The sequence below is a fragment of the Osmerus eperlanus genome, chromosome 14, assembly GCF_963692335.1.
Source record: "Osmerus eperlanus chromosome 14, fOsmEpe2.1, whole genome shotgun sequence".
Taxonomy (NCBI): domain Eukaryota; kingdom Metazoa; phylum Chordata; class Actinopteri; order Osmeriformes; family Osmeridae; genus Osmerus; species Osmerus eperlanus.
Genome location: NC_085031.1, coordinates 16,535,391 through 16,559,894, shown reverse-complemented (window position 1 = coordinate 16,559,894; position 24,504 = coordinate 16,535,391). Strand labels below are relative to the sequence as shown.

Sequence of the window (24,504 nt, the reverse complement as noted above, 5' to 3'; positions counted from 1 at the left end):
TCGCTGTAACCAGAACACTCACTCCTCTGTGTGTGTGTGTGTGTGTGTGTGTGAGTGTCAGTGTGTGTGTCTGTGAGTGTCAGTGTGTGTGTGTGTGTGTGTGTGTGTGTGTGTGTGTGAGTGTCTGTGTGTGTGTGTGAGTGTCAGTGTGTGTGTGTGTGTGTGTGAGTGTCAGTGTGTGTGTGTGTGTGTGAGTGTCAGTGTGTGTGTGTGTCGTCTTGTCTGTCAGTTCCCAGCTTCGCTCAGACTAATCCACACGGAAAGACACCCAGAGCTCAGGATCTGCTGCCTTTCAATGATTTAGCTCAACACTAACCAGGTTCACCCCCTAGCCCCCTCCCCCCATGACAAGGGCCCAGGCCCCGGAGAGCCCTCGGGGGCTGGGATGGGGCCCCTTGGCTCCCCAGGCTGAAGCCATCTGTGGCATGCGTGAGGGCCCCACTCACCTTGATCTCCGTGACCAAGATGTCTGTGATGCTCCCAGCACGGTCACAAAGTCAAACACGTTCCACGCTGCTTTCAGATAGTTCTGCAGGGAGGCACAAGGACAGATGGAGAGAGATGAAGATGGAAAGAGAGAATGAAAGATGGAGAGAGAATGAAAGATGGAGAATGAAAGATGGAGAGAGAATGAAAGATGGAGAGAGAGAATGAAAAATCGAGAGAATGAAGATGGAGAGATGAAGATGGAAAGAGAGAATGAAAGATGGAGAGAGAATGAAAGATCGAGAGAATGAAAGATGGAGAGAATGAAAGATGGAGAGAGAATGAAAGATCGAGAGAATGAAAGATGGAGAGAATGAAAGATGGAGAGAGAATGAAAGATCGAGAGAATGAAAGATCGAGAGAATGAAAGATGGAGAGATGAGAGATGGAAAGAGAGAATGAAAGATGGAGAGATGAGAGATGGAAAGAGAGAATGAAAGATGGAGAGAGAATGAAAGATGGAGAGAGAATGAAAGATGGAGAGAGATGAGAGATGGACATAGTTGGAGAGAGGGTGAGAGAGGGTGAGAGAGGGTGATGGAGAAAAGGAAAAAAGGAGGGAGTAATTGATATTGAGAGAGATGGAGAGAATCAGAGAGCGTGAGAGAAAGAGAGAGCGTGAGAGAAAGAGAAACAGAGAAAGCCAGAACAGGGTCAGATTTAGAGCAGTTAGTGTGACATGCTCTTCTCCTGGGCTCTGCTCCTGCAGCAAGTCTCCTCAAGCTCCTCAAATGAGTCAATATTTCATTGAGAAATTATATTACTCTATGTCAACCTATTACACACACCCACACACACATACACACACACACAAACACAACCATCCACAGTATGACTGATGAACAAACCTAGCCCTCCGTCCCTCTATTAACACTGTCACTAGACTTCCAGGTGTGATGGTGAGATCTCACACTGGGCTAGCTGTAGCTGTCAGCTGATTGATCTACAGACTGTTACTTCCACCTGGGCGGAGTGATTTGTGGAGATAGGGCGGCCAAACACTTAAAACAACAGACAGAGAGAGAGAGAGAGAGAGAGAGAGAGAGAGAGAGTGAGAGATAGAGGGAGAAAGAGAGATAGAGAGAGAAAGAGAGAGGGATGAGCCAGTCTGTCTGGGCTAAATGTTACAAAGGTGAAGGTAAGGAGCGAGTGAAAAGCCGGGGATGCGAGGGAGGGAGGGAGCCAGAGATGAATCTCCTGGCTGCAGGCCAAGCTTCCCTCTCGCTCCCTCCATCCCCTCTCGCTTCCTCCATCCCCTCTGCCCTCATCCCTCCCTCCTTCCCTCTCCTCTACAATCCCTGCTGTTGTCTGACTACCTGCCAGGCAGTTTATCTTCTTACTACTCACACAAACCCTGTCCTCCTCATCTAATATCCATTCATCAACAGACACTCTGTCACTAGGTCTCTTTCTTTCTTCCTCTCTCTCTCTTTTCATTTGTCTTGTCCTCTCTCTCTCTCTCTCTCTCTCTCTCTCTCTCTCTCTCTCTCTCTCTCTCTCTCTCTCTCTCTCTCTCTCGCTCGGTTTCTCTCTTTTTCCATCTTCCTCTCGTTCTCTCTGCCCCTCTCTCTTCCTCCATTCCCCAGATTCGAGGTTCGAGGCTGAGCCGGACCCCGGGTGCCTAGCGTGGATGACACGTCTAACATCCTGGAAGCTCACCAGCGGTCCGAAGGCGATGATCTTCAGGATGCACTCCAGGGTGAAGAGGCTGGTGAACACGATGTTCAGGTACTTCAGCATGGACTCATACAGGTCTGGGGCTCCGTGGAACTGAGAGGACCACAACACAAACTACAGTGAGATCTTTGTCTCCAGCGGAAACAAGATTGGAGGATTTTGTCATCGTTTCTGAAAGAAGGCATGCCTTTCTGTTCTTTTGAATACACACACACACACACGCACACACACACACACACACACAAAAGCACACCCAGACAGACCAAATATTGAGCAGGCAGAAATATAGGCTTGTTCCCTATTGTGCTAGAAAAGTTATTGATCTCTTTATGTGCTTCTTTCCCAGTAAACATCATACTTCATCCTACCCTACTGTCTGACCTACCTGCACAAACCAAGACCTGTGGACCCACGCCATGAAATCACAGGCTAACATTAGAACTCAATTCTGTAGGCAAGTGTTTCATAAATCATTGGATACGCTGTGGAGAGCCTCTGCAGTCACGGCGCCGCAGGCAGAGCGCCCCCTGGAGCCTGGGAGGAGATACTGACCTTCATCATGAGCACCACGGTGTTGAGGGCGATCATGGTCATGATGGAGTATTCAAAGGGTGGAGACACCACGAACTTCCACATCTTGTACTGGAAGGACTGCTTGTTCTGGGGCATGTAGCGGGTCAGCGGCCTGGCATTGATGGCAAAGTCGATACACGCTCTCTGTTTCACCAGACAAGGTAGCAGACAGGGAGAGTGCATTAGGCCTCAAATACAGGAGAGGAGGGATATGAGATTTGTGAACAATTAAATTAGAAGGTTTTTTAAAAAATTATGAAAAACTTTTTTATGAGAATATAAGATTTTATGAGATATGTGAAAGGGTCAGTTCATGTCTCTCCACAGATCTGGTCTCTTACAGTAATTCGCTACAAATCAGCCAAAGTAAGAAACGACAACAGAGAGCAGAGATGTCTCCAGGAGCGTCTCTCCTCCAGAGAGCAGAGATGTCTCCAGGAGCGTCTCTCCTCCAGAGAGCAGAGATGTCTCCAGGAGAGTCTCTCCTGCAGAGAGCAGAGATGTCTCCAGGAGCGTCTCTCCTCCAGAGAGCACAGATGTCTCCAGGAGCGTCTCTCCTCCAGAGAGCAGAGATGTCTCCAGGAGAGTCTCTCGTCCAGAGAGCTCTGATCACTGGCCAGCCAGTGTGTGTGTATGAGTGTGTGTATGTATGAGTGTGTGTATGTATGTATGTATGAGTGTGTGTGAGTGTGTGTGTGTGTGTATGTGTGTGTGTCCAGTACCTCGTTCTTCTCCAGGCTACACTCTGACATGGCCTTGTCTCCCTGCTCCTGGAAGGTGATGATGATGAGGGCCACGAATATGTTGACGAAGAAGAAGGGGAACACCACAAAGTACACCACGTAGAAGATGGACGTTTCCATGCGGAACCCCGGACTAGGACCCTGGTCCTCGTATGTGGCGTCAACCGAGTGCTTTAGGACCCTGGGGAGCACAGGGAGATCACACCAGGATTCATCAGAAACCAATTAATCACACAGGACTCTTAAATCCATTATTCTCCCGAGCACAATCACAGCCTTATGACAATCAGGGCACTTTGCTAATGTATCTGCACGATAAAAAGGGTCAGATGTTTGAAAGATCTGTCTTGATTCAAGTCTGCGAATAACATAAGTAGCTGTTCGTTCCAGCTTATGAAACTGGGTCAGGCTGAGTCCAGTCAGTTTGATTTGGAGATACATCTAAAAGCTTCATTTAGATTCATTATGTTACACGCACTTAAATGATTAAACCATGTACTTTAATGATTTCCTTCGGAATGGGAAGGTGGGGTAGATAACAGAGAGAGAGCTAAAAATATGTGAGTGAGTGAGTGAGAGAGAGAGAGAGAGAGAGAGAGAGAGAGAGAGAGAGAGAGAGAGAGAGAGAGAGAGAGAGAGCAAGAAAGAGGATGAACAGATGGAAAGAAAGAGAAAGGGTGGAGGGAGAGAAAGAGAGGGAGAAGGCAAGAGAGAGCGTGAGGGAGGGAGAAAAAGAGGCAAGAGACCGAGGGAGACGCCCCAAGGAGAGCTCAGCTGACAGACTGCAGCTCCGAGCTTCATCTTCAACATCAAGGCTGATGTTGAGACACACAAACACCACCTCAGCCAAACACCACCTCAGCCAAACAACAAATCACCTCCCACATCTCAAGCTTTTAACGTTCAACAAGAACTGATTTATTTTTTCAACCTTTTGAAACATTATTTTCCAAACCTTGTAGATTTTTTGGGTAAACCTTAAAAATAAATAAAAACAAACCTTTTATTTAAAAATATTTTTTTAAATAAACAAAATAAAATATTTAAAATATTTTATTTCTTTCCGAAATTTTTCGGGGAAAATAGCCCAACTTTCTGACTAATCCAGGGCGCTCGGAGCAGCTGATTGGCCGAGGGGGGATGGGGGTGTGTGACTTACATTGGCCAGCCCTCTCCGGTGGAGACAGTGAAGAGGGTGAGGAAGGCCCAGAGGACGTTGTCGTAGTGGAACTCGTACTTCCTCCACTCCCTGGGCTGGGCTGCCACCTCGTCATGGTCATAGTCCAGGAACTGACCTCTGATGGGCGGGCGAGGAGGGAGAGAGGAGGAGGACAGGGAGAGAGGAGGAGGAGAGGGAGAGAGAGAGAGAGAGAGAGAGAGAGAGAGAGAGAGAGAGAGAGAGAGGAGGGAAGGAGGAGAAGGATTAAGAGGGAAACAGAGATACAATGACAGTGTGTGTGTGTACAGTATGTGTGTGTGTAGCTACAGCATGTGTGTGTGTGTGTAGCTACAGCATGTGTGTGTGTGTACCTGCAGTCCTTCTCGAGGCCCTTGGACTCGTCGGTGCAGTAGAAGAACTTCCCCTTGAAGAGCTGCACGGCGATGACGGCGAAGATGAACATGAACAGCATGTACACGATGAGGATGTTCAGCACGTTCTTCAGAGAGTTGACCACGCAGTCAAACACCGCCTGGGAAACACACACACACACACAGTCCTAATTATGTCATACAGTTGCAGAGATTGTTTTATGTGTGTGTGGAAAAAATTCTGAAACTTCAGACCATTCCTTGGCTCTAACCACTGAAATACTGTTGGAACTGTGCCCTTCTGGTCCTTGATTATCTGCTGTCCTTACTGTATTTAGTGTGTGTCGGGTGAAAGTGTCTGTTAAATTAATATCAACATCAGTGAGAGAGCTGGTCTGAGGAGCTCTTCTGCCTGCCAAGCCTGGTCTATCTCAATCACCTGGGTTCTATTACCTTAATAATATCTGCTGCTTTTTGTCAGGTCCATTACCTTGGTCTGATCAACCACCCTTCGTCACATCAATTACTTTGGTCTGTGGGACAGAGGGTTCTGACAATGGCTAGGGAAATTAGCATTTTTCTCATTCGCAGTTAAAAACGTACAGCTAGACCCGTATATTATGATAGATGCACCGCCCCCCCCTCCTCCACCCCCCCTTTCCCTCCCTGCATCCCCCTCCCACACCCCTCCCTCATGTAGTCATCTTATCTTCCACGCAAGTCCCTTCAGAGGCCAAGCGGCTGTTGTCTCTGTTGTCCCCGAAGCGTGTGTGTCCCCCCTGGCTTGAGGGGTCACTAGAGGAGGGCTCAGGGGTCAGAGGTCAGGGGTCGTTACCTTGAGCTTGGGCAGCCGTTTGATGGTCTTGAGGGGTCGTAGCACACGCAGCACCCTGAGAGACTTGATGGTGTTGATGTCTTTGCCTTTGGTCCCTCTGTGTGGCAGGCAGGACTAGCATTATCCCACGGAAACTTCAGAAGCACACATACACACACACACACACACACACACACACACACACTGGTCCACCAATCAGAAGGAGCGCTGGTCCCACCCTGTCTAAAGTGTGGGCGTGTCCGTTTGAACAGCAGTATCTTCAGTACGGTCTCTGGAGGATTAGACTAACTGAGGGAGAATCCCTGTGTGCAGTGGAGTATGTGTTTGAGTTCAGATGCTTGGTTTGAGGGTGTGTATACTGTACTGTACGCGCGCGTGTGTGTGTGTAGCAGAGTGTGTGTGGTCGCATGTGTGAAAGTGTTTCTAAAGCCTTGTGCATCTTAGCCTCAGCATCTGTCGAACTGTCTAGGTGTGGCTCGTCTCTGTTTGCCCTCCACACACACACACACACACACACACACACACACACACAGGGGTGCGTGCACACACAGACACACACACACACTCAGGCCAACATCAATCAGTACACTGAGCATCAATATGGATGAAGCTGGAGTTCCTAAATTCAGTGTGAAATAGAGACCTGTCTGCAGGCAGGAGGTAGGAGAGAGAGAGACAGAGAGAGAGAGACAGAGAGAGAGACAGAGAGAGAGAGAGGGACCAGACTGGGTGAACATACTGCCCCCTCGCTGTGTTTCACCGTTCTTCGACCTCTGTGCAATTCAGGCGAGAGCCCTCTCAACCTTCAAGACATGAAGTTTGAAGCGCTCACTTCAGCATTCACACGACTTCAACGCACGCCTTAAACTCCACCTGAGCCATGCGCACCAATTACACGAGGGATCAGGGCTAGAATGAGTCCCCAGATTGGTAATCAGTGGATAATGTGACCACAGATGGGAGAGGGGGAAGGGGCGGGGGGGGGGGGTCATGGTGTTGACTTGCCCCTCCCCTGAGGGGCAGTGGTAGGCCTCACACGCTGGCATGCACCCCTCATGCTCTGAGGACTCGGTAACCATGGCATGCAATCCGTTACGTCAACCGCAACGCCGGTGAAGGATCGAGAACACATTCGTGAGCGACACGCTCCCCAATAGCTTTCAAAAGAGCCGTGGGCGGAGGGCACCAGTGTGTGTGTGTGTGTGTGCGAAAGAGAGTGTGTATCTGTTACACTGTGTGTGTGTGTGTGTGTGTGTGTACGTGTGAGAGAGAGAGAGTTTGTATGTGCCACGTTGTGTGTGTGTGTATCACATCAAAGATGTGCTGATCGACCAAGATGGCCTCGCGTGCAGCACCCAGGCATGAGAGGTTAACCTCGGTCACCATGACGACAACCATGACGACGGACAAAACCCAATCTCCAGTACTGTGGACATGCAGATACTGCTGCTGCAGGAAGATATATCAGCTTGATCTTAGCCTTCCAGTAGACATACTGCACAAGCATGCGTAGGTACAGTGTCCTGCTAAGACCCCCACAGACAAGCAGGGGGGTCTGGAAGTGCAAACGGGGATCAAGACTGTGGTCTTCTGAAAGCTATCAGGTGAAGGCATTCTACACGTGCTCGCTGAGACAGGCTTGCTCAGGAGGGCTAGCATGGGGACGGCTATCCCAGCCAGGATAAACCGTGGTGAGACGTGGTAGGAGAGGTTAATATTGGGAGAGTTAGGGGCGGGGTCGGTTGGACTGAAGGAGAGGTCAGGGGGTCAGGGGTCAATGATATAGACCGAGGGTTGGTTCCCACCTGGCCACGCTTTGCTGCGATCTGGTGAAGAAAAGCAACAAAAAAGACACACACAGAAATACCATAAACACAGAAACGAGGAGAAGAAATCATGGCAGCTTCACAGAAAGAAACAAAGCAGGGTAAAGAAACAGCGACCAAATGAACCAGTCTAAGCAGAAACAGGTGGTACGACACACAGTGAGAAGAAACAGCGGCGTCGCCGAGCTGAGAGAAGTGTCGACGGCGACGCACATCGTCACGGAAAACGAGAACAGCGAGATAAAAAGATGCCGTCGAGTCGAGTAGGAGGGCGGAGACCCCCCCCCCCCCCCGCCCGTGGATCTGGGCGGAGCCAGGGTGGAAGAAGAGGCGGGCTCGGACGAGAATCCCCCTCCTCCGACGCGGTCTCTCACGAGATGACCTCCGGGATGGGAAGGTGACGTGACGTTTTGACGAGAGAGAGACGTGCTCTCCTTAGGAGCTCCTATCTGATGGAGTGAGATCAGTTACACGTGAAGGGGTGAGCGGGGGGAGGGGGGATCCGTCAGATAACCCCCCTGTCCCTCTGTCTGTCGCTCTGTCTGTCCGTCTGTCAGACAAGCAGCCCACATCTCCAGGAGAGGAGTAGGCACGCGCTCCTCTGAGCCGGTGAAAACGTTCAAGGCAGACACTTTCAGTGGGTTATGCAAGCGCACAGTAACAGGGATGCTCGTGTGGCCTTCAGCCACCCGCATGCACTACCTGGTGTCATGGGGGTGGAATACACACTTGCCAATGGAACACATAAACAAGTGTCATACAATCGAGTGGGAGGAGAATGGATGGAATGTTTTTGACAGATACAGTATGCATTGTCAGAGATTCCTCTAGGGGGAGAGAGAAACAGAGACAGGCAGACAGACCGACAAGCAGATAGATAGACAGGCTGAATGACAGACAGAATGACAGACAGACAGACAGACAGACAGACAGATAGAGCAGGCAGACAGACAGACAGACAGACAGACAGACAGACATACAGGCAGGCAGGCAGGCAGGCAGGCAGGCAGGCAGGCAGGCAGGCAGGCAGGCAGACAGACAGACAGATAGACAGATAGACAGATAGACAGATAGACAGATAGACAGATAGACAGATAGACAGGCAGAGAAACAGACAGAGAAAGAAAGCAACCACAGGTGCATTACCCCATAAGGCTCCTGAAAGAAATCCAAGCCACAAGAGAGAATATGGAAAAAGAAGAGAAGAGAGAAGGAGAGAGGAGGAGGAGGACAGGAGAGAGGAGGAGGACAGGAGAGAGGAGGACAGGAGAGAGGAGGACAGGAGAGAGGAGGAGGAGGACAGGAGAGAGGAGGAGGACAGGAGAGAGGAGGACAGGAGAGAGGAGGATAGGAGAGAGGAGGAGGACAGAAGAGAGGAGGAGGACAGGAGAGAGGAGGAGGAGGACAGGAGAGAGGAGGAGAACAGGAGAGAGGAGGAAGAGGACAGGAGAGAGGAGGAGGACAGGAGAGAGGAGGAAGACAGGAGAGGAGTGGGTGGAAGTGACAGAGATAAGGATTCAGTAAGACACAGGAAACCACACGAGATAACCATCTATATCCAACAGGCTAATGGTCAGAGAGAAGCAGAGGACAGTAGAGCCAAAGAGACAAAGCACTACAAAGCAGCAATACACAAGTGACATCATGTGCTTCTCAACAGGTAATAAGACATTGTGTGAACTGTGCGCCATTGTGGCACTGCTGGATACAAAATAATTGACAGAGCTGTTCAGAAGAGAAAACACCATTTCCCTTGACCCTGGAGACAAGCAGAGCAGGCTTTACATGGCTGGTTGATTACCTCTCTTTAGTGTGTGTGTGTGTGGGGGGGGGGGATTGCGTGTGTGTGTGCCACCTGATGACTTTCCCTGTCTGCACCACAGGGAGGAAGGGAGGAACAGCTGTACATTAGCAGTAAGAGGAACCAACACACACCCCCCTCTCCTCATCCTCCCTTTACACCCCCCCACCCATTAAACCGACCTCACGCTCATTAGCCAAATCACACACATCCCATTAGCCTGGAGAAAGAGAGAGAGAAAAAGACAGAGAGAAAGAGAGAGAGAGAGAGTGAGAAAGAGAGAGAGAGAAAGAGAGAGAGAAAGAGAGAGAGAGAAAGAGAGAGTGACAGCGAGAGAGAGAGAAAGAAAGTGACAGCGAGAGAAAGATGGAGAGAAAGAGCAACAGATAAAGAGAGAGTGCAAAAGAGTAGGAGAGAAAAAAAGAGAGCGATAGAAAGAGAGGGGGCGGGGGCGGGTTTACATAACACAAACAGATGAGTCTGAGGAAAACATGTCCAAACAGCTGCAGGCCAAAGGTAGAATGGGAGCGTGGCGTGAGAGCAGGGGGGCTGTAGGGGGCGCCAGCACGCGTCCAGACGACACATCAGCGGAACTTACGAGCAGGCGAAGGCCACCAGAGCCCCAGTGACCACGATGAAGTCCAGGATGTTCCACAAGTCCCGGAAATACGCGCCAGGGTGGAGGATGAGGCCGAGGTCAATCATCTGGCCAGAGAAAGGTCACAGAAAGGTCACAGGTTATTAAAGTGAGATTGGTCCATGGTTCTCCCCCTCAAGGGCCAGCCAATACAACCTCGACCTCTTTCAACCGACAGCCAATCAGAGTTGACCCCTACAGCTCAGAGGGCTCATGCTATCGCTGTGATGTCACAACAGAGATCCGATTCTCCATGGCGATGGCATTCTCTCTAGTCTGGCTGGAGATCTTTTCATCACCAGCAACTTCTCTAACTCCTCTACAACAGCAGGGAGGTAAACATCCACCATGTTTACTGACATAGAAGCTGACACCACACAGCAAACAGTCTTTTAGACTTAAAACAGAGTTGGACTTGTCTTCTTGGGAGTATAAATGGCTTATCTAGCGATTTAAATTATTAACATGTTATTTTCAGAAATCTTGTCAACTGACATGTTCCTGCTGCACTGGCAGCCAAATGGACTTTGTTTTCAGCATAAGCGAGCTCAAAACGGATTACTTTTGTGCTTCAATTTGACGAAGCATTTTTGCAGCGCGGTCAGGGAGTCTGTGTGCTTAGCCAGGTTAATGGGATTCAGGATGTTCTCTCACCTTAATCACCATCTCGAAGGTGAACACCCCAGTGAACACGTAATCCAGATACTTGAGCACCTGTGAGAGACGAAAATAGACAGATTGTGAAAGTGCAGACTGTAAGCTTTCAAACGATGCATCTTGAAATTGGAATATAGTTGAAGAAGATATGCTTATACATCTGTACACCTTAAATCAACTAGCAGAGGAAAAATCCTGGAGAAAAAAACTGACAAGAAGACAATACTTCAGAAGCCTATGTTGCTGACAGATTATGAGTATTCAGAGATCCCAAAATTGTTCTTTATTATAATGAGTGACTTCTTCAACACTTTGAAGCGATTTGAAGCTTGCTGACATGTGGACCTTCAGACAATCTTCAGACAGGACAGCCGGCAGAAGCATCACTAGCAGGAGATCTTTATAGAACCCAGCTCCTCATCTCTCCAACCCTGTCAGCTCCACTCTGCCTCAACACGCACTGGCAGCTATCGCCTTGGCAACCCCCACCGCCAGTGTCCGTGTTTACCCTGACTAAACCCCAAACCAGAATGCTAATCAGCTATGCCTGTCAGTACGCGATGCTCAGATGAACTCGGAACGCTTTTTTTTCCGCCAGCAATCCGTGGTTGTGGTCGTATATCTCAAATCTATTTTTTTTTTTTTTTCCAGGACTGTCAGGTGAAATTAGGAGGGTTCCAGAAGCTTCTGACAGCTCCATCAGCCCTAATGAAGCGACTAGTTAGCCCGTGGCAGATGTGGGGTTGTGAGAGTGCGTTCCTGCTGTGGATATGGAGAGCTCTCTCTTCTCTCATCCTCAGATCCCCTGATCTTGGCCCTGGCCCCGGGCCAGCTCCGCGGCGGGGGGGGGGGAGACGGAGACGGATGGTCACTGTGTTTCTCTGGAAGGGGCTGTTTGTTTGTGTGTGGGTAAGTGTCAGTGTGTGTATGACTGTGTGAGTTAGAGTATGTGTGAGAGTGAGAAAACGTGAGTGTGTGTGTGTGAGTAAATAAGAGAGAGCAAGCTTCTGTATGTGCATATGTGTGTGTGTGCTTGCGTGCCTGTGCGCTAGCGTGCTAGCCTGTGCGCTAGCGTGCTAGCCTGTGCGCTAGCGTGCTAGCCTGTGCGCTAGCGTGCTAGCTTGTGCGCTAGCGTGCTAGCTTGTGCGCTAGCGTGCTAGCTTGTGCGCTAGCGTGCTAGCTTGTGCGCTAGCGTGCTAGCCTGTGCGCTAGCGTGCTAGCTTGTGCGCTAGCGTGCTAGCTTGTGCGCTAGCGTGCTAGCCTGTGCGCTAGCATGCTAGCTTGTGCGCTAGCGTGCTAGCTTGTGCGCTAGCGTGCTAGCTTGTGCGCTAGCGTGCTAGCTTGTGCGCTAGCCTGACTCACGTTGTTGCGCGGAGCGTTAGCCTGGACGGGGTCCTCGGCCGCCAGGGCGATGCTGCTCATGGTGATCACCATCAAAATGCACATCTCAAAGTAACGCAGGTTCACCACGTAGTGACACAGGCGACGCACCCTGCCGACACACACACACACAGGTCAGACAGCGTTCGGAGCACAAGAGTTCAAACCACATCCTGCTGTTGCTACGTCAACACTAAGAACTGGTCTTGTGATTTGTGTTCCTGTTTAATGAGGCTGATGTGGTGACTTACGGGTTGGTCTGTCCGAACACGAACATGGAGCTGTAGGGCAGGATGTGTCTGGGGCCCGGGGCACCATTCTCTTCCAGATCCTTCTTCTCCTCCGCCAGAGCCAGGCTCTCACAGTCTATGTTGTTCACTACCACACAGAGAGAGAGGGAGGGATCGAGGAAGAGGGAGATAAAAAGAGGGTGAGGGAGAGAGACAGAGTGTTAGAGAGACAGAGAGAGCGACAGAAAGAGAGACAGAGGAAGACCGAGAGAGAGAGAGACAGACAGATACAGAGACAGACAGACAGAGAGAGAGACAGACAGAGAGATAGACAGACAGAGAGAGAGAGCGACAGAAAGAGAGACAGAGGAAGACCGAGAGAGAGAGAGAGAGAGAGACAGAGAGAGAGAGAGAGACAGAGAGAGACAGAGAGAGAGAGAGAGTACTGACTGGGTATGACGGTGGTCTCCCCAGGGGGGGAGGTGACGGTAACTGGGATGTGGATGGTGTTGCTGTTGAGGCCGGCCCGGCCGTCACGCGTGGTGTTCTTCAGGTTGTCCTCATCCTCCTGTTTCTCCCCTTCTTCTCTCAGCAGTCCTTCAGGGGCCAGCGGGGGCCCGAGGGGGGCCCCTCCGGGAGGGGGGCCAGTCTCTGGATCCATCTGCCTGCTCCTGGAACATTTACATTCAGTCATTTGGCAGACGCTCTTATCCAGAGCGACTTACAGTAAGTACAGGGACATTCCCCCCCGAGGCAAGTAGGGTGAAGTGCCTTGCCCAAGGACACAACGTCATTTGGCACGGCCGGGAGTCGAACTGGCAACCTTCAGATTACTAGCCCGCTTCCCTAACCGCTCAGCCATCTGACTCCCAGACGCAGCATCAACGTATACATACTGATATATAAACATATATATACGCATAAATATACACTCATTCTTAACAGGGACATTTTCAGGACATGGCAAGCACCAGCTAAATAGTAGGCATAAAAAAGTATTTATTACACAGTCGATGATTTTAGTGTTCTAACACTTACACACTGTTCTTATGCTATTAGATGTATTGTTTGGGTCAGGTTCAAATACATTGCTTCCTATTTATTTGGCTCTTATTGTGGAATTACTGTGTAATACTGTGATACTTGCTGGCATCTGCCTAGCGCATCATGTCCTCTCGTTCTCTCTCCCTCTCTCTTTCAATCTATTACTCACTCGCTCTCTCCCTCTCTCCTTCAATCTCTTACTCACTCACTCTATCCCTCTCTCTTCCTCTTTATTTATTTCTCTTAATCGCTCTCTCCCTCTCTCTTACTCACTCGCTCTCTCCCTCTCTCTTCCTCTCTCTTTCTGTCTCTTACTCACTCGCTCTCTCTCTCTCTCTTTCCGTCTCTTACTCACTCACTCACTCACTCACTCTCTCTCTCTCCCTCCATCTCTCCCTCCATCTCTCTCTCTCTTTCTTTCTATCCCCTTTCTCTATTTTCTCTCTCTCCCTTTCGTTCTCTCTCTCACAGTAAGAACACAAGTTCAAGGGGTTACTGAGATCCTGAGCAATTCTACCACTTCCTACGGAAGCTCCAGTCTCACCTGTACTCTAGGAATACAGGGGCTACAACACACCACAATCCCAGCGCTCAGCTGAGCTCCAGTCTCACCTGTGTCCTCCGGCGCCCCTCTCCCCCTCCCTCTCTCCGCTCTCTCTCCCCTCCTCCCCGTCCAGAGTGGACTGGGCTCGCACCATCCGCGTGCGGTGTCTCCTGCGCTCCCCGTTCCCCTCCCCTCCCCCGTCCCGCTGGCCTCGCCCCCGCCGCTCCGCCCTCGCCCCGTTCGCCAGGGCGCCGTTGCCCTCCCGGGGCGGGTGGTGGGCGTGGTGGTGCCGATGGTCCCTCTCCTCGCCCCCGTTCACCCCCCCGCCCTCCTCCGGGGAGCCTCCCTGGTGGTGGTGCTTGCGGGTCGGGCCCCCCTCCCGGCTCCTCTCGCCCGTCCCCTGGAGGCCCCGGGGGCCGTCCCCCTGCTCCCGACCGCGGCTGTGATGGGCGTGGTGTCGGCTGCCTCTCCCCTCCGCCGCCCCGCCGTTCTCCCCGGGCCTCTCCCGGTGCCGGTGGTGTTTGCGGGGGTGCGCGGAGGACGAGGACACCGGGGCCTGGCCGTCCGACGGCGCCTCGTCGCAGGGCTCCGCCTCCGGGGGGCGGGGCTTGTCGGCGTTCCCCGCCTCCACCACCAGGGGGCGGTCCAGGTGGGTCTTCATGTCGGGGCGCAGGTTGAGGGCGGAGGACACACGGAGGCGTTCCTCGGGGTCCAGCTCGTTGAAGAGCGCCTCGCTGCTCGCTCGCAGGTTGTGGCGTCGCAGCACGTTGGTGCGCTGCTCCCACACCGACATGGCCTTGTTGCAACGCTGCTGCTCCATGCTGCACAGACACACACACAGGAAGACACACACACAGGAAGACACACACACACACAGGAAGACACACACACACACACAGGAAGACACACACACACACACACAGGAAGACACACACACACACAGGAAGACACACACACACACACACAGGAAGACACACACACAGGAAGACACACACACACACACACACGGGAAGACACACACACACACGGAAAGACACACACACAGGAAGACAGACACACACACACAGGAAGACACACACACACACAGGAAGACACACACAGGGACACACACACACAGGAAGACACACACACAGGAAGACAGGGACAGCAAGAGCCACAAGGGTATTAGTCGCACGGCGAGCTGGAAGTCCTTCCCGTTTGTTTGGGTTTCTAAATGTTGGCATCAAATTCAGCCCAAAGGCCCCAAAATCAACAAACATTGTTCTACGGTTGGCTGTTGGGTTTTTGAATGTTTGGAAAAAGACATGGAATTGATCACACTGCCCAAACACCCTGCGACAAACAACTGTCATTTTGATACTTCGTCTTTCAATGCAGGTGAAAAAAAATAGGAGGGATTTCTTCAGTCTTTGCAAAAGATCATCAATTTCCAAAGACCAACTAATATAGCAAAACAAGACCAAAACACCGCTGTCACAGTCTTTTGGGGCAGAGTCAAAATATCAGTATTTTTTTCCAAACATTCGAAACCCAACAGTCAACAGTAAAACGTTTGGTGTTTGTAGGACATTGTTGGAGCAATGACAACTGGCCTTTAAGACAACCATCTTTTGCACAAACAGACTTATGAGAATTTCAGATGAGACTGACAGAGCTAGCCTTTTATACTGCTGGCTGAAGACACAAGTTGGTCCTCTTGGATGTGCACACACACACATGCTCACCATGGTAACCCTGCTGTTTACCATGAATAGGTGTAAACATGCTTCCTTCAGTTCCAGGGCTGACTTCCTGTGTGATAGTGACATGTTTAAAACCAAAAGTTGAGATGAACACCTACTGTGAATACACGTGATGGCTTGCATGAGTGATGTAATTTTCTCCCTCTGAATGTTTGTTTGATGAAACTGAAATTCCCCCGAAACAACTTGTTACAAGTTACGAGTCAAATCGCATAGTTGCGATGGAGGGCTGGCGTTTTTCTTAAAGACATTTACATGCTTTTAAGTTATTGTCAATGCATGTGTACTATGTGTGTCTATGCAGTTAGGATGCAGTTGGGTGTGAGAATGTTGGGGTCATACAGCATGTATGGACTCATAAGGTGACGTCCTTCCTGTCACCTGTACCTTAAGATTCCGCGGCTGGGGGTGTAGATATATCTCCTACTACACCCAGACACCAGGGACAACACAGCACAGACACACAGACAGGTAAGCAGACAGACACACAAACATCAGCCACAACAAATATATATGAGACAGACGCAGAGAGAGAGAGAGAGAGAGAGAGAGAGAGAGAGAGAGAGAGAGAGAGAGAGAGAGAGAGAGAGAAGGGAAGAGAAAAAGGGAGAGAGAGAAAAAGGGAGAGAGAGATATATATAAATAAAAAGAGAGACAGAGAAAAGGAGAGGGGGGTTGAGAGCGAGAGAAAAGGTGGCGTGGGCGAGAGATCAAAGAGAACGCACCGTACACACGCCAGCATCAAAGTCAGGACTTCAACAACAATCACAAGAGCAGTGCGCTTCTCATCAGGAGGACTGGTCTGACTCAAACACTCCAGGTAGGCAGCCAGGCCACACCCACATCCCCTCAGAGAAGACAGGCATTAACCAACGATCTCCGCTTCGCTGAGATCTGGTGATCCATTGTTTCCGGACGTACTGGCTTTCAGCCACCGAGTTTGGTTTGGCAATCTTTCAGGCTGCTCGAGTGAGGCCTCTTGTGACACATAACGAGTTGTGTAATTGCCAAGCTGCTAGGGGGATTGGCTGAGCTTAAACAGACATTAAGCCTTTACAGATAAATTATTCACACCACACCAGAGTGTAGCTTAAACTATCATTACTTCAGACATTGACATTGTGGATGAGTTTCAATCTACTGTGGACTCAGCACAGCGGTGTGTAAACTCACTGGAGCCCAAGACTGATTAGAGGGGTTTATCTGCCGACTAACCTGGGAGAGCGGACACACACACAAACGGTTCCGGTGTTGTAACGACCTGTCGGTTCTGATTGTAGATACTGAGTCATGACTGAAAGAGACTGACAGGAGCAGGTGGACTCTCCAGACCAAAGACACAAGCTGGGTGGAGAACAGCCTTGGAGGGAGGGATGGAGGGAGGGATGGAGAGAGGGATGGAGGGAGGGATGGAGGGAGGGATGGAGAGAGGGATGGAGTAAGGGATGGAGGGAGGGATGGAGAGAGGGATGGAGGGAGGGATGGAGGGATGGAGAGAGGGATGGAGAGAGGGATGGAGGGATGGAGGGAGGGATGGAGGGAGGGATGGAGGGAGGGATGGAGAGAGGGATGGAGTAAGGGATGGAGGGAGGGATGGAGAGAGGGATGGAGGGAGGGATGGAGGGATGGAGAGAGGGATGGAGAGAGGGATGGAGGGATGGAGGGAGGGATGGAGGGAGGGATGGAGGGAGGGATGGAGGGAGGGATGGAGAGAGGGATGGAGAGGGATGGAGGGATGGAGGGAGGGATGGAGGGAGGGATGGAGGGATGAATGGAGAGGGATTGAGAGAGGGATGGAGGGAGGGATGGAGGGAGGGATGGAGGGATGGAGAGAGGGATGGAGGGAGGGATGGAGAGAGGGATGGAGGGAGGGATGGAGGGATGGAGAGAGGGATGGAGAGAGGGATGGAGGGATGGAGGGAGGGATGGAGGGAGGGATGGAGGGAGGGATGGAGAGAGGGATGGAGTAAGGGATGGAGGGAGGGATGGAGAGAGGGATGGAGGGAGGGATGGAGGGATGGAGAGAGGGATGGAGAGAGGGATGGAGGGATGGAGGGAGGGATGGAGGGAGGGATGGAGGGAGGGATGGAGGGAGGGATGGAGGGATGGAGAGAGGGATGGAGAGGGATGGAGGGATGGAGGGAGGGATGGAGGGAGGGATGGAGGGATGAATGGAGAGGGATTGAGAGAGGGATGGAGGGAGGGATGGAGGGAGGGATGGAGGGATGGAGAGAGGGATGGAGAGGGATGGAGGGATGGAGGGAGGGATGGAGGGAGGGATGGAGGGATGGAGAGAGGGATGGAGGGAGGGATGGAGGTATGGAGAGAGGGATGGAGGGAGGGATGGAGGGAGGTATGGGGGGAGGGAGAGAGGGATGGAGGGAGGGATGGAGGGATGGAGGGAGGGATGGAGAGGGATGGAGAGGGATGGAGGGAGGGATGGAGGGAGGGAGGGATGGAGGGAGGGATGGAGGGATGGAGGGAGGGAGAGAGGGATGGAGGGAGGGATGGAGAGAGGGATGGAGGGATGGAGGGAGGGATGCGTAGGAAGCAGGAGGGGAGGAGAGAGAACTCTGGGTGAGGGGGCGCAAGGCAGGTACTTAGGGAGGAAGGTTGCAGGACGGGAGAAGAGAGAAGAAGGCAGGATAAGAGGAGAGGAAAAGGGAGGAGGGACGAGAAGGGAGGGAGGAATATTAAAACAGAAACTCACGGTGAGTGTATGCTGGAGACGGAAGACCTGCGAGAGAGCGCCTCTCGATTTTGCTTTACAAAACTGCCCATGCAGGACAAAAACAAAAACACACAGACAAAAGAAAGGATGAGACACCAAGAAAGTGTGGCGGGGGGGAGAGGTGGAAGACAGCTCGCCTCAGAAGACTTAGTGTCCGGGCCGTCTGTCTGTCCACCTGTCCCCCTCCAACGCCAGCACAGACAACTCCAGTCTAACAGAGGTACAGCTCTGGTGCCACCTCAGGTGCTGCGCCTGGTTCTGTTCAGGTTCTGGACAGAGCCAGGGTGTGGTTACCATAGATATATATAAAGGCTAGATGTCTCGTCCGCGTTGCCGGACAACGGAGTCTAGAACGTCCGCACATGGCGGCCATCTTGCTACAGTCAACTCGCTCACCCATAACATTGTGTTGGTGCTACATGTACTTTTTAAATGACCATAACTTGCTCAATTTTCAACCGATTTTTAAACGGTTTGGTTTGTTATCAACGTCAGAGATGTCGTTATGCCACTGCATACTTATGAATAATTATGTTATTTAAAAAAAAATAGATTAGAAGTATGCAGTGGCATAATGACATCTCTGACGTTGATAAAAACCCAAACCGTTTAAAAATCTGTTGAAAATTGAGCAAGTTATGGTCATTTAAAAAGTACATGTAGCACCAACACAATGTTATGGGTGAGCGAGTTGACTGTAGCAAGATGGCCGCCATGTGCGGACGTTCTAGACTCCGCCGTAAGACATCCAGCCTTTATATATATCTATGGTAATCACCCTCGTCCGTCCTGAAGAACCAGCCCGGCCACTGAAGTGTTACCAGACACACACAGAACAGCATGATCCTGAGGAGAGGACAACAGTGATGATGGCTTTAGACCTGGAAGAACGCTGGAGTTAAATACCACTGACATGTTTACAAAGCCCTTCCAATGCAGAGTTCCAATCAAATCGAATATGACTTCAGTCATTCAATAGTCATTCATGCCACATTAAGGAGTAATGCATGGGGATTATTAAGAGAAATAGGCTTGGTAAAAAAATAAAAAAGATACAAATAAACATAAATCATAACATAAAAAAGATGGCACAGACAACAAGAGACATTGATGTTGGAATGTGCCCAGTTAGAATTGGATCCATCGTACAGTGAATATTATAAGACCAAAACGTTGGGATTTGCACACGCTGTAAGAGAAGAACTCTCTCCCAGCTCTGTCATGTGATGCTAAATAAGAAACAAAAGACCCAGATAATAATTATATATAAATGTATCCATTTAGCAGACTCTGTTCACCACAGTGACGCAAATAGTGGGAAATTTGAACCTGTAAACTGGTCTCACTGGTAAAAACAAGCACAGGAACACTTTTTTTTACACTGTACAGAAACACCCAAACAGAAAACCACAAGCGTTCAAGACACGCAGGAGAGACACAGGCAGCGGGCAGGTCCAGATACAGACACGCAGACACACACTGGGAACACAGGTAGAGGACTAAACCATCTATGCTGAGTGAGAGGGGGCTGGACAGGCTGGTCTGAGAATGGTACGGTCCACATGCCCGAGATAACATGTTTGGAGAATGTGGTGGGGGAACGAGGGGGGGGGTGAAAAGGGGGCGGGGTTAAGGCTTTTGGAACTTACGCAGCGATGGAGATATTGGCCGCTGACATGGGACTGACTTCCTTCACCTCCATGGCTTTCTGCAAGGCCAGCTTCTTATTGGCTGCCTCCTCCTGCTGCTCCTCGTCCTGGCCAATGAGAGCCATGGCCACAGAGGGTTAACAGAGACAACGACATCTCACTGGGCAACAACCAGGAAACGATTTGTTATGGAGGAGGGCAGCGGTCAGGAGGATTGGCTCCACCCACCTTGGTCAGCTCCTGGGCGTTCGCAAGGTTGTCGACGGCGATGGCCAAGAAGACGTTCAGGAGCGTGTCTGGGCGGGATCTGAGCTCAGGAAATAAAGTCTTCCATCTCGCCAAACACATGTCACACCCACGTGTTGAAAACAGCGAATCCATCCCCCTACTTTTTATTAAGAAAGTTATATTTAACGGCCACATCCTCAGTTATTTATATATAAACATATCCTATATACATGTATAAAATTTTAAACACATCTGTCACACCCACATTTGATAAACAAACCTACGGCCCTACACCAGAGCACACAACAGACTGCGCATTTCCACGACAACCGACCACTTGTTGTGATAGCCCCGTAAACGGAGGGCGTAGGAGGATACAGTTTCCGAAGAGCGTGAGAACGATGAAGTAGACGGAAGAGAACATTCCCCTCCGAACGCCGCCCTGAGACTCGATCCCGTGATACATGACCGCGTTCCAATCCTCCCCCGTCAGAATCTACACCGAAACAGAACACCGGCAGGGGGTTACGTATTGAACACATCCAACCATTTAACGCAAATGTATTGCGCAAAAAAGCATACAAAATGGAGGAGAGAAGCTACAGTTTAAAGCGAACGATAGAAAAGGGTGATTGCGAGGATTGTTATTACGTCCATGCAGAAAATAAGACAGTGAGCATTAATAATAAATTACAAAACTTTTTTCTTAAGATCAACACTCATCTACCAGTACTCTCCTCAGCGCTACTCAGTGAAAGTTAAAATGTGTTTGTAAATGAATAAATAAATAAAAACAGGGTGTACCTGAAACACGGTCAAAATGGCCGCCGGGAAAGTATCAAAGTTGGTGGTTGGAGTCTCTTCTTCAAAGTTGAACCTGGAGGACAGAACCAGGAAACAATCAAAAACGTGATGACTCGTTTAAACGTCACATGGTCAAGAATCCTTCGGTAAACTGGCTTCCCATACAGGCTTGACTTTTCTATCACGGCGATGTTTGAACATACAGGCTTGACTTATCTATCACAGCGATGTTTGAAATTATAAGAAAGGAGATGGTACTGGATGAAAATTCAGGAGAACGAACCGAATATAAACACTCAATAAAAGCCACAAGCTTTTTTTGCAGTTCTTATCTTTGTGTATAACCCTTTTGTAATGACCCTAAATTCCAGGAGGTATTCTAGCATGAATGCAAGAAAAGCGCATTATTATTTTTTTTATTATCATCATTATTAATCATTGTTAACATGATTCTTCAAGCAGGCAGACCTTGAAGAATCACCTGTGAGACAACTTAAGATCTGCAGTCTCTTTTGAACCTGCGATGAGCACTGTCATCTGTACTGTGAGCAGCAATACACGTTCCTATGCATGGAATAAAGCGCCTTAAACGCACACAAAACACAGTGGTCATCATGCATAGACATGCAGTGCATTGATCTGCACAGTAGAGTCTTACACAGGGGGAACATGACAGCTGAAACACCTCTTTATTCACAAAGCAGTCAGGACAGAATGAGGTGAAGGAAGCGAGCACCAAGAAGTATTAAAAAATACTTCTGCTGTCCGTATTCTCTACATCTATACATGTACATCCTCTCACTCTCAGAAGCAGAACACAACCAGTCGCAACCTCACTGTACAACATCCGAGTGGGGAAGAGGGGTCGCCTTCTAGAACATTCGGAGACAAAGTCGACCGGAACACATTCCGAGGCTTCAGGTGGCGAGGGGCGGGGCAGGTGGAGAGGGCGGGGCATGTGGTGAGAGGTGGGGCAGGTGGCGGGACAGGTGGCGGGGCAGGTGGCGAGGGCGGGGCAGGTGTCGAAGACGGTGAAGGTTGTGTGGTGTTCTACGGCACGGACGACCACGGGAGAAGCATGCAACAGCAGGGAGACACAACACGCCAGCACTCTGCTCCAACCTTCACTCCTCCTCCAGACAGGCACCTGAACACACTGATCTACACAGGATGGTGCAGACTGACCTACACAGCATGGTGCAGACTGACCTACACAGCATGGTGCAGACTGACCTACACAGCATGGTGCAGACTGACCTACACAGCATGGTGCAGACTGACAGGTTTTGGTATCTGAGAACGAGTGTCTCTCATTCCTCAAGTTCTCTCGACCAACTGGACGTCGTCTCTGTTTGACGGGTGACTGGTTGTTTGTACTCGACGGTGATTCAACTCATAATGTTATTCGGCAGCAATGGATTCCTTCTGAAGCCCGCAGAGATGTAACACGGCATGCTTACACAAAGAAAGGCCCTGGGAGACTGAACACAGCCTCGTGTAATAGGGCTGGGAGGCTGCAGCTCCCCTAAGGACAGATGATGGACGACTAGAGCGAAAGACAGCAAAGGGCACAGGTATTTTGTGTAAACGTGTTGTGATTCATCTGGACAGAACACACACAGGTCACAGTAGCTGAGCATCGAAACCTAGTCCACACACACACACACAGACACACAGACACATAATGATGTAACTGTTTATAAAACCCCCTCTATTGACGTGTCCCCCTCTTCTTTTGTTCTGTTTGGGAACAAACCTGCGGAAACCAGAGTCCGGTGTCTTGAAACTGAAGAAGACAGTGAGAGAATGAAATAAAGATGCTGATGGGTCATTCAGCAGACGGACATCATGGAAACACACACATGCTACACACATTTACATTACATTTAGTCATTTAGCAGACGCTCTTATCCAGAGCGACTTACAGTAAGTACAGGGACATTCCCCCCGAGGCAAGTAGGGTGAAGTGCCTTGCCCAAGGACACAACGTCATTTGACACGGCCGGGAATCGAACTGGCAACCTTCAGATTACTAGCCCGCTTCCCTCACCGCTCAGCCACCTGACTCCCAATACACACACACACACACACCCACACACACACACGGTGTGAGGCCTTCACACCTACAGCCTCAAAGGGGCTGATCAACACGCTCTCTCACACACACACACACACACACACTTACCGTTCCACTAGGAAAACTTCTCACATGCATCATGCCAACATTGCCCACAAGGAGCGTGAGGCTTTGTAGCATGTCAGTACATCATTAAATGTGTTCGCTGTAGTGAAACTGCTAATGTTTCATAAGAAAATAGAATTGGATAGGTTTGAAGAGGACGCCACAGATGTTAAGGCGTTGACGTTGTGTGAAAAACGTCTACACAAAGCCAGATGTCGGCAGGAAATGACACGTGAAGACGTGTCATGCTGGAGGGTTTCAGGGGTTGAGTGGACCAAGAGTGGAGGAGGGAGGGTGTGGGGGTGGGGGGGATGAGGGAGAGGAAATAGGATGGTTACCACGGCGACCAGTTTTTCGAAACGACTCCTGATCTGTCCTGCTTAGATACTTCATGGTGATGGTGTGGGGGGAGGTAGGGAGGAGAGGGGATTTCAATTTTAAAAAAAACTCCCCCTCTCTCTGTCTGTCTCCCTCCCTCTTTCCCTCCCTCTATTTCTCTGTCTGTTCCTCTCTCTCTCTCTGTGTCTCTCTCTCTCTCTTTATCTCTCTGTCTCTCTCTCTGTCTCTCTGTGTCTCTCTCTCTCTCTTTATCTGTCTCTCTCTCTGTCTCTCTTGTTCTCTGGATATCTCAATCTCTCACATGCTGTAATGGCATCTTTCTCTCTTTGTAACCTCTTCTCTCTCTCTCCCCCTCCCCCTCCCCTCTCCCCCTCCTCCTCCTCTCCCCCTCCCCCTCATCCCCCCCTCATCTCCCCCTCTTCTTCAGTGTGGCGCTCCAGAGATAGAAGGCCTCCCCAGTGTTTACTCTGATGATGGTGGATGTTGTTTTCCCCCCTCCAGGGACCCACAGGGACTTTATTAAGTCCATATTCAGACGGAATATGGGGGGGGAGAGGGGGAGAGAGGGAGAAAGGAGAGGGGGAGGGGGGGGGGCTGAGCCACTGAGCCCCACATGGACGTCAGAGCCTTTTCACACATGTCCATCATCTGACGGTGATGTGACCGTTGCTATGCCGCCTCGGCGCCATGGCAACTCCCACTCCCCCTGCTTTCAGGTTCCGGCGGGAGAGGAACAAGCGCACCCGCCGCCGTCTCCCCGGGAGGAAGGTGAGAATGAGCTTCGCTCGGCCGCCGGTGGGAACACCTGCTGCCATGGCGACGGTACCGTCGTGTGTGTGCGGTTCCTCAGCGTGCGGTGCGAGTGT

The 24,504-nt window shown here is 50.5% G+C and overlaps 1 protein-coding gene across 1 annotated transcript in view; it reads right to left on the bottom strand.

Moving 5' to 3' along the window:
* cacna1bb (calcium channel, voltage-dependent, N type, alpha 1B subunit, b) overlaps positions 1-24,504 on the bottom strand; it is a 71,784-nt gene that overhangs the window by 14,162 nt on the left and 33,118 nt on the right. The window contains 21 exon segments of the mRNA XM_062478243.1: positions 447-484; positions 487-529; positions 2,146-2,256; positions 2,716-2,880; positions 3,459-3,660; positions 4,639-4,776; positions 5,010-5,170; positions 5,845-5,941; positions 7,650-7,670; positions 8,817-8,828; positions 10,070-10,176; positions 10,763-10,822; positions 12,128-12,257; positions 12,397-12,523; positions 12,826-13,046; positions 14,032-14,784; positions 18,416-18,478; positions 20,086-20,192; positions 20,314-20,381; positions 20,692-20,809; positions 21,118-21,190. Of these exon segments, the coding sequence (XP_062334227.1) occupies positions 447-484; positions 487-529; positions 2,146-2,256; positions 2,716-2,880; positions 3,459-3,660; positions 4,639-4,776; positions 5,010-5,170; positions 5,845-5,941; positions 7,650-7,670; positions 8,817-8,828; positions 10,070-10,176; positions 10,763-10,822; positions 12,128-12,257; positions 12,397-12,523; positions 12,826-13,046; positions 14,032-14,784; positions 18,416-18,478; positions 20,086-20,192; positions 20,314-20,381; positions 20,692-20,809; positions 21,118-21,190 (2,815 nt within the window).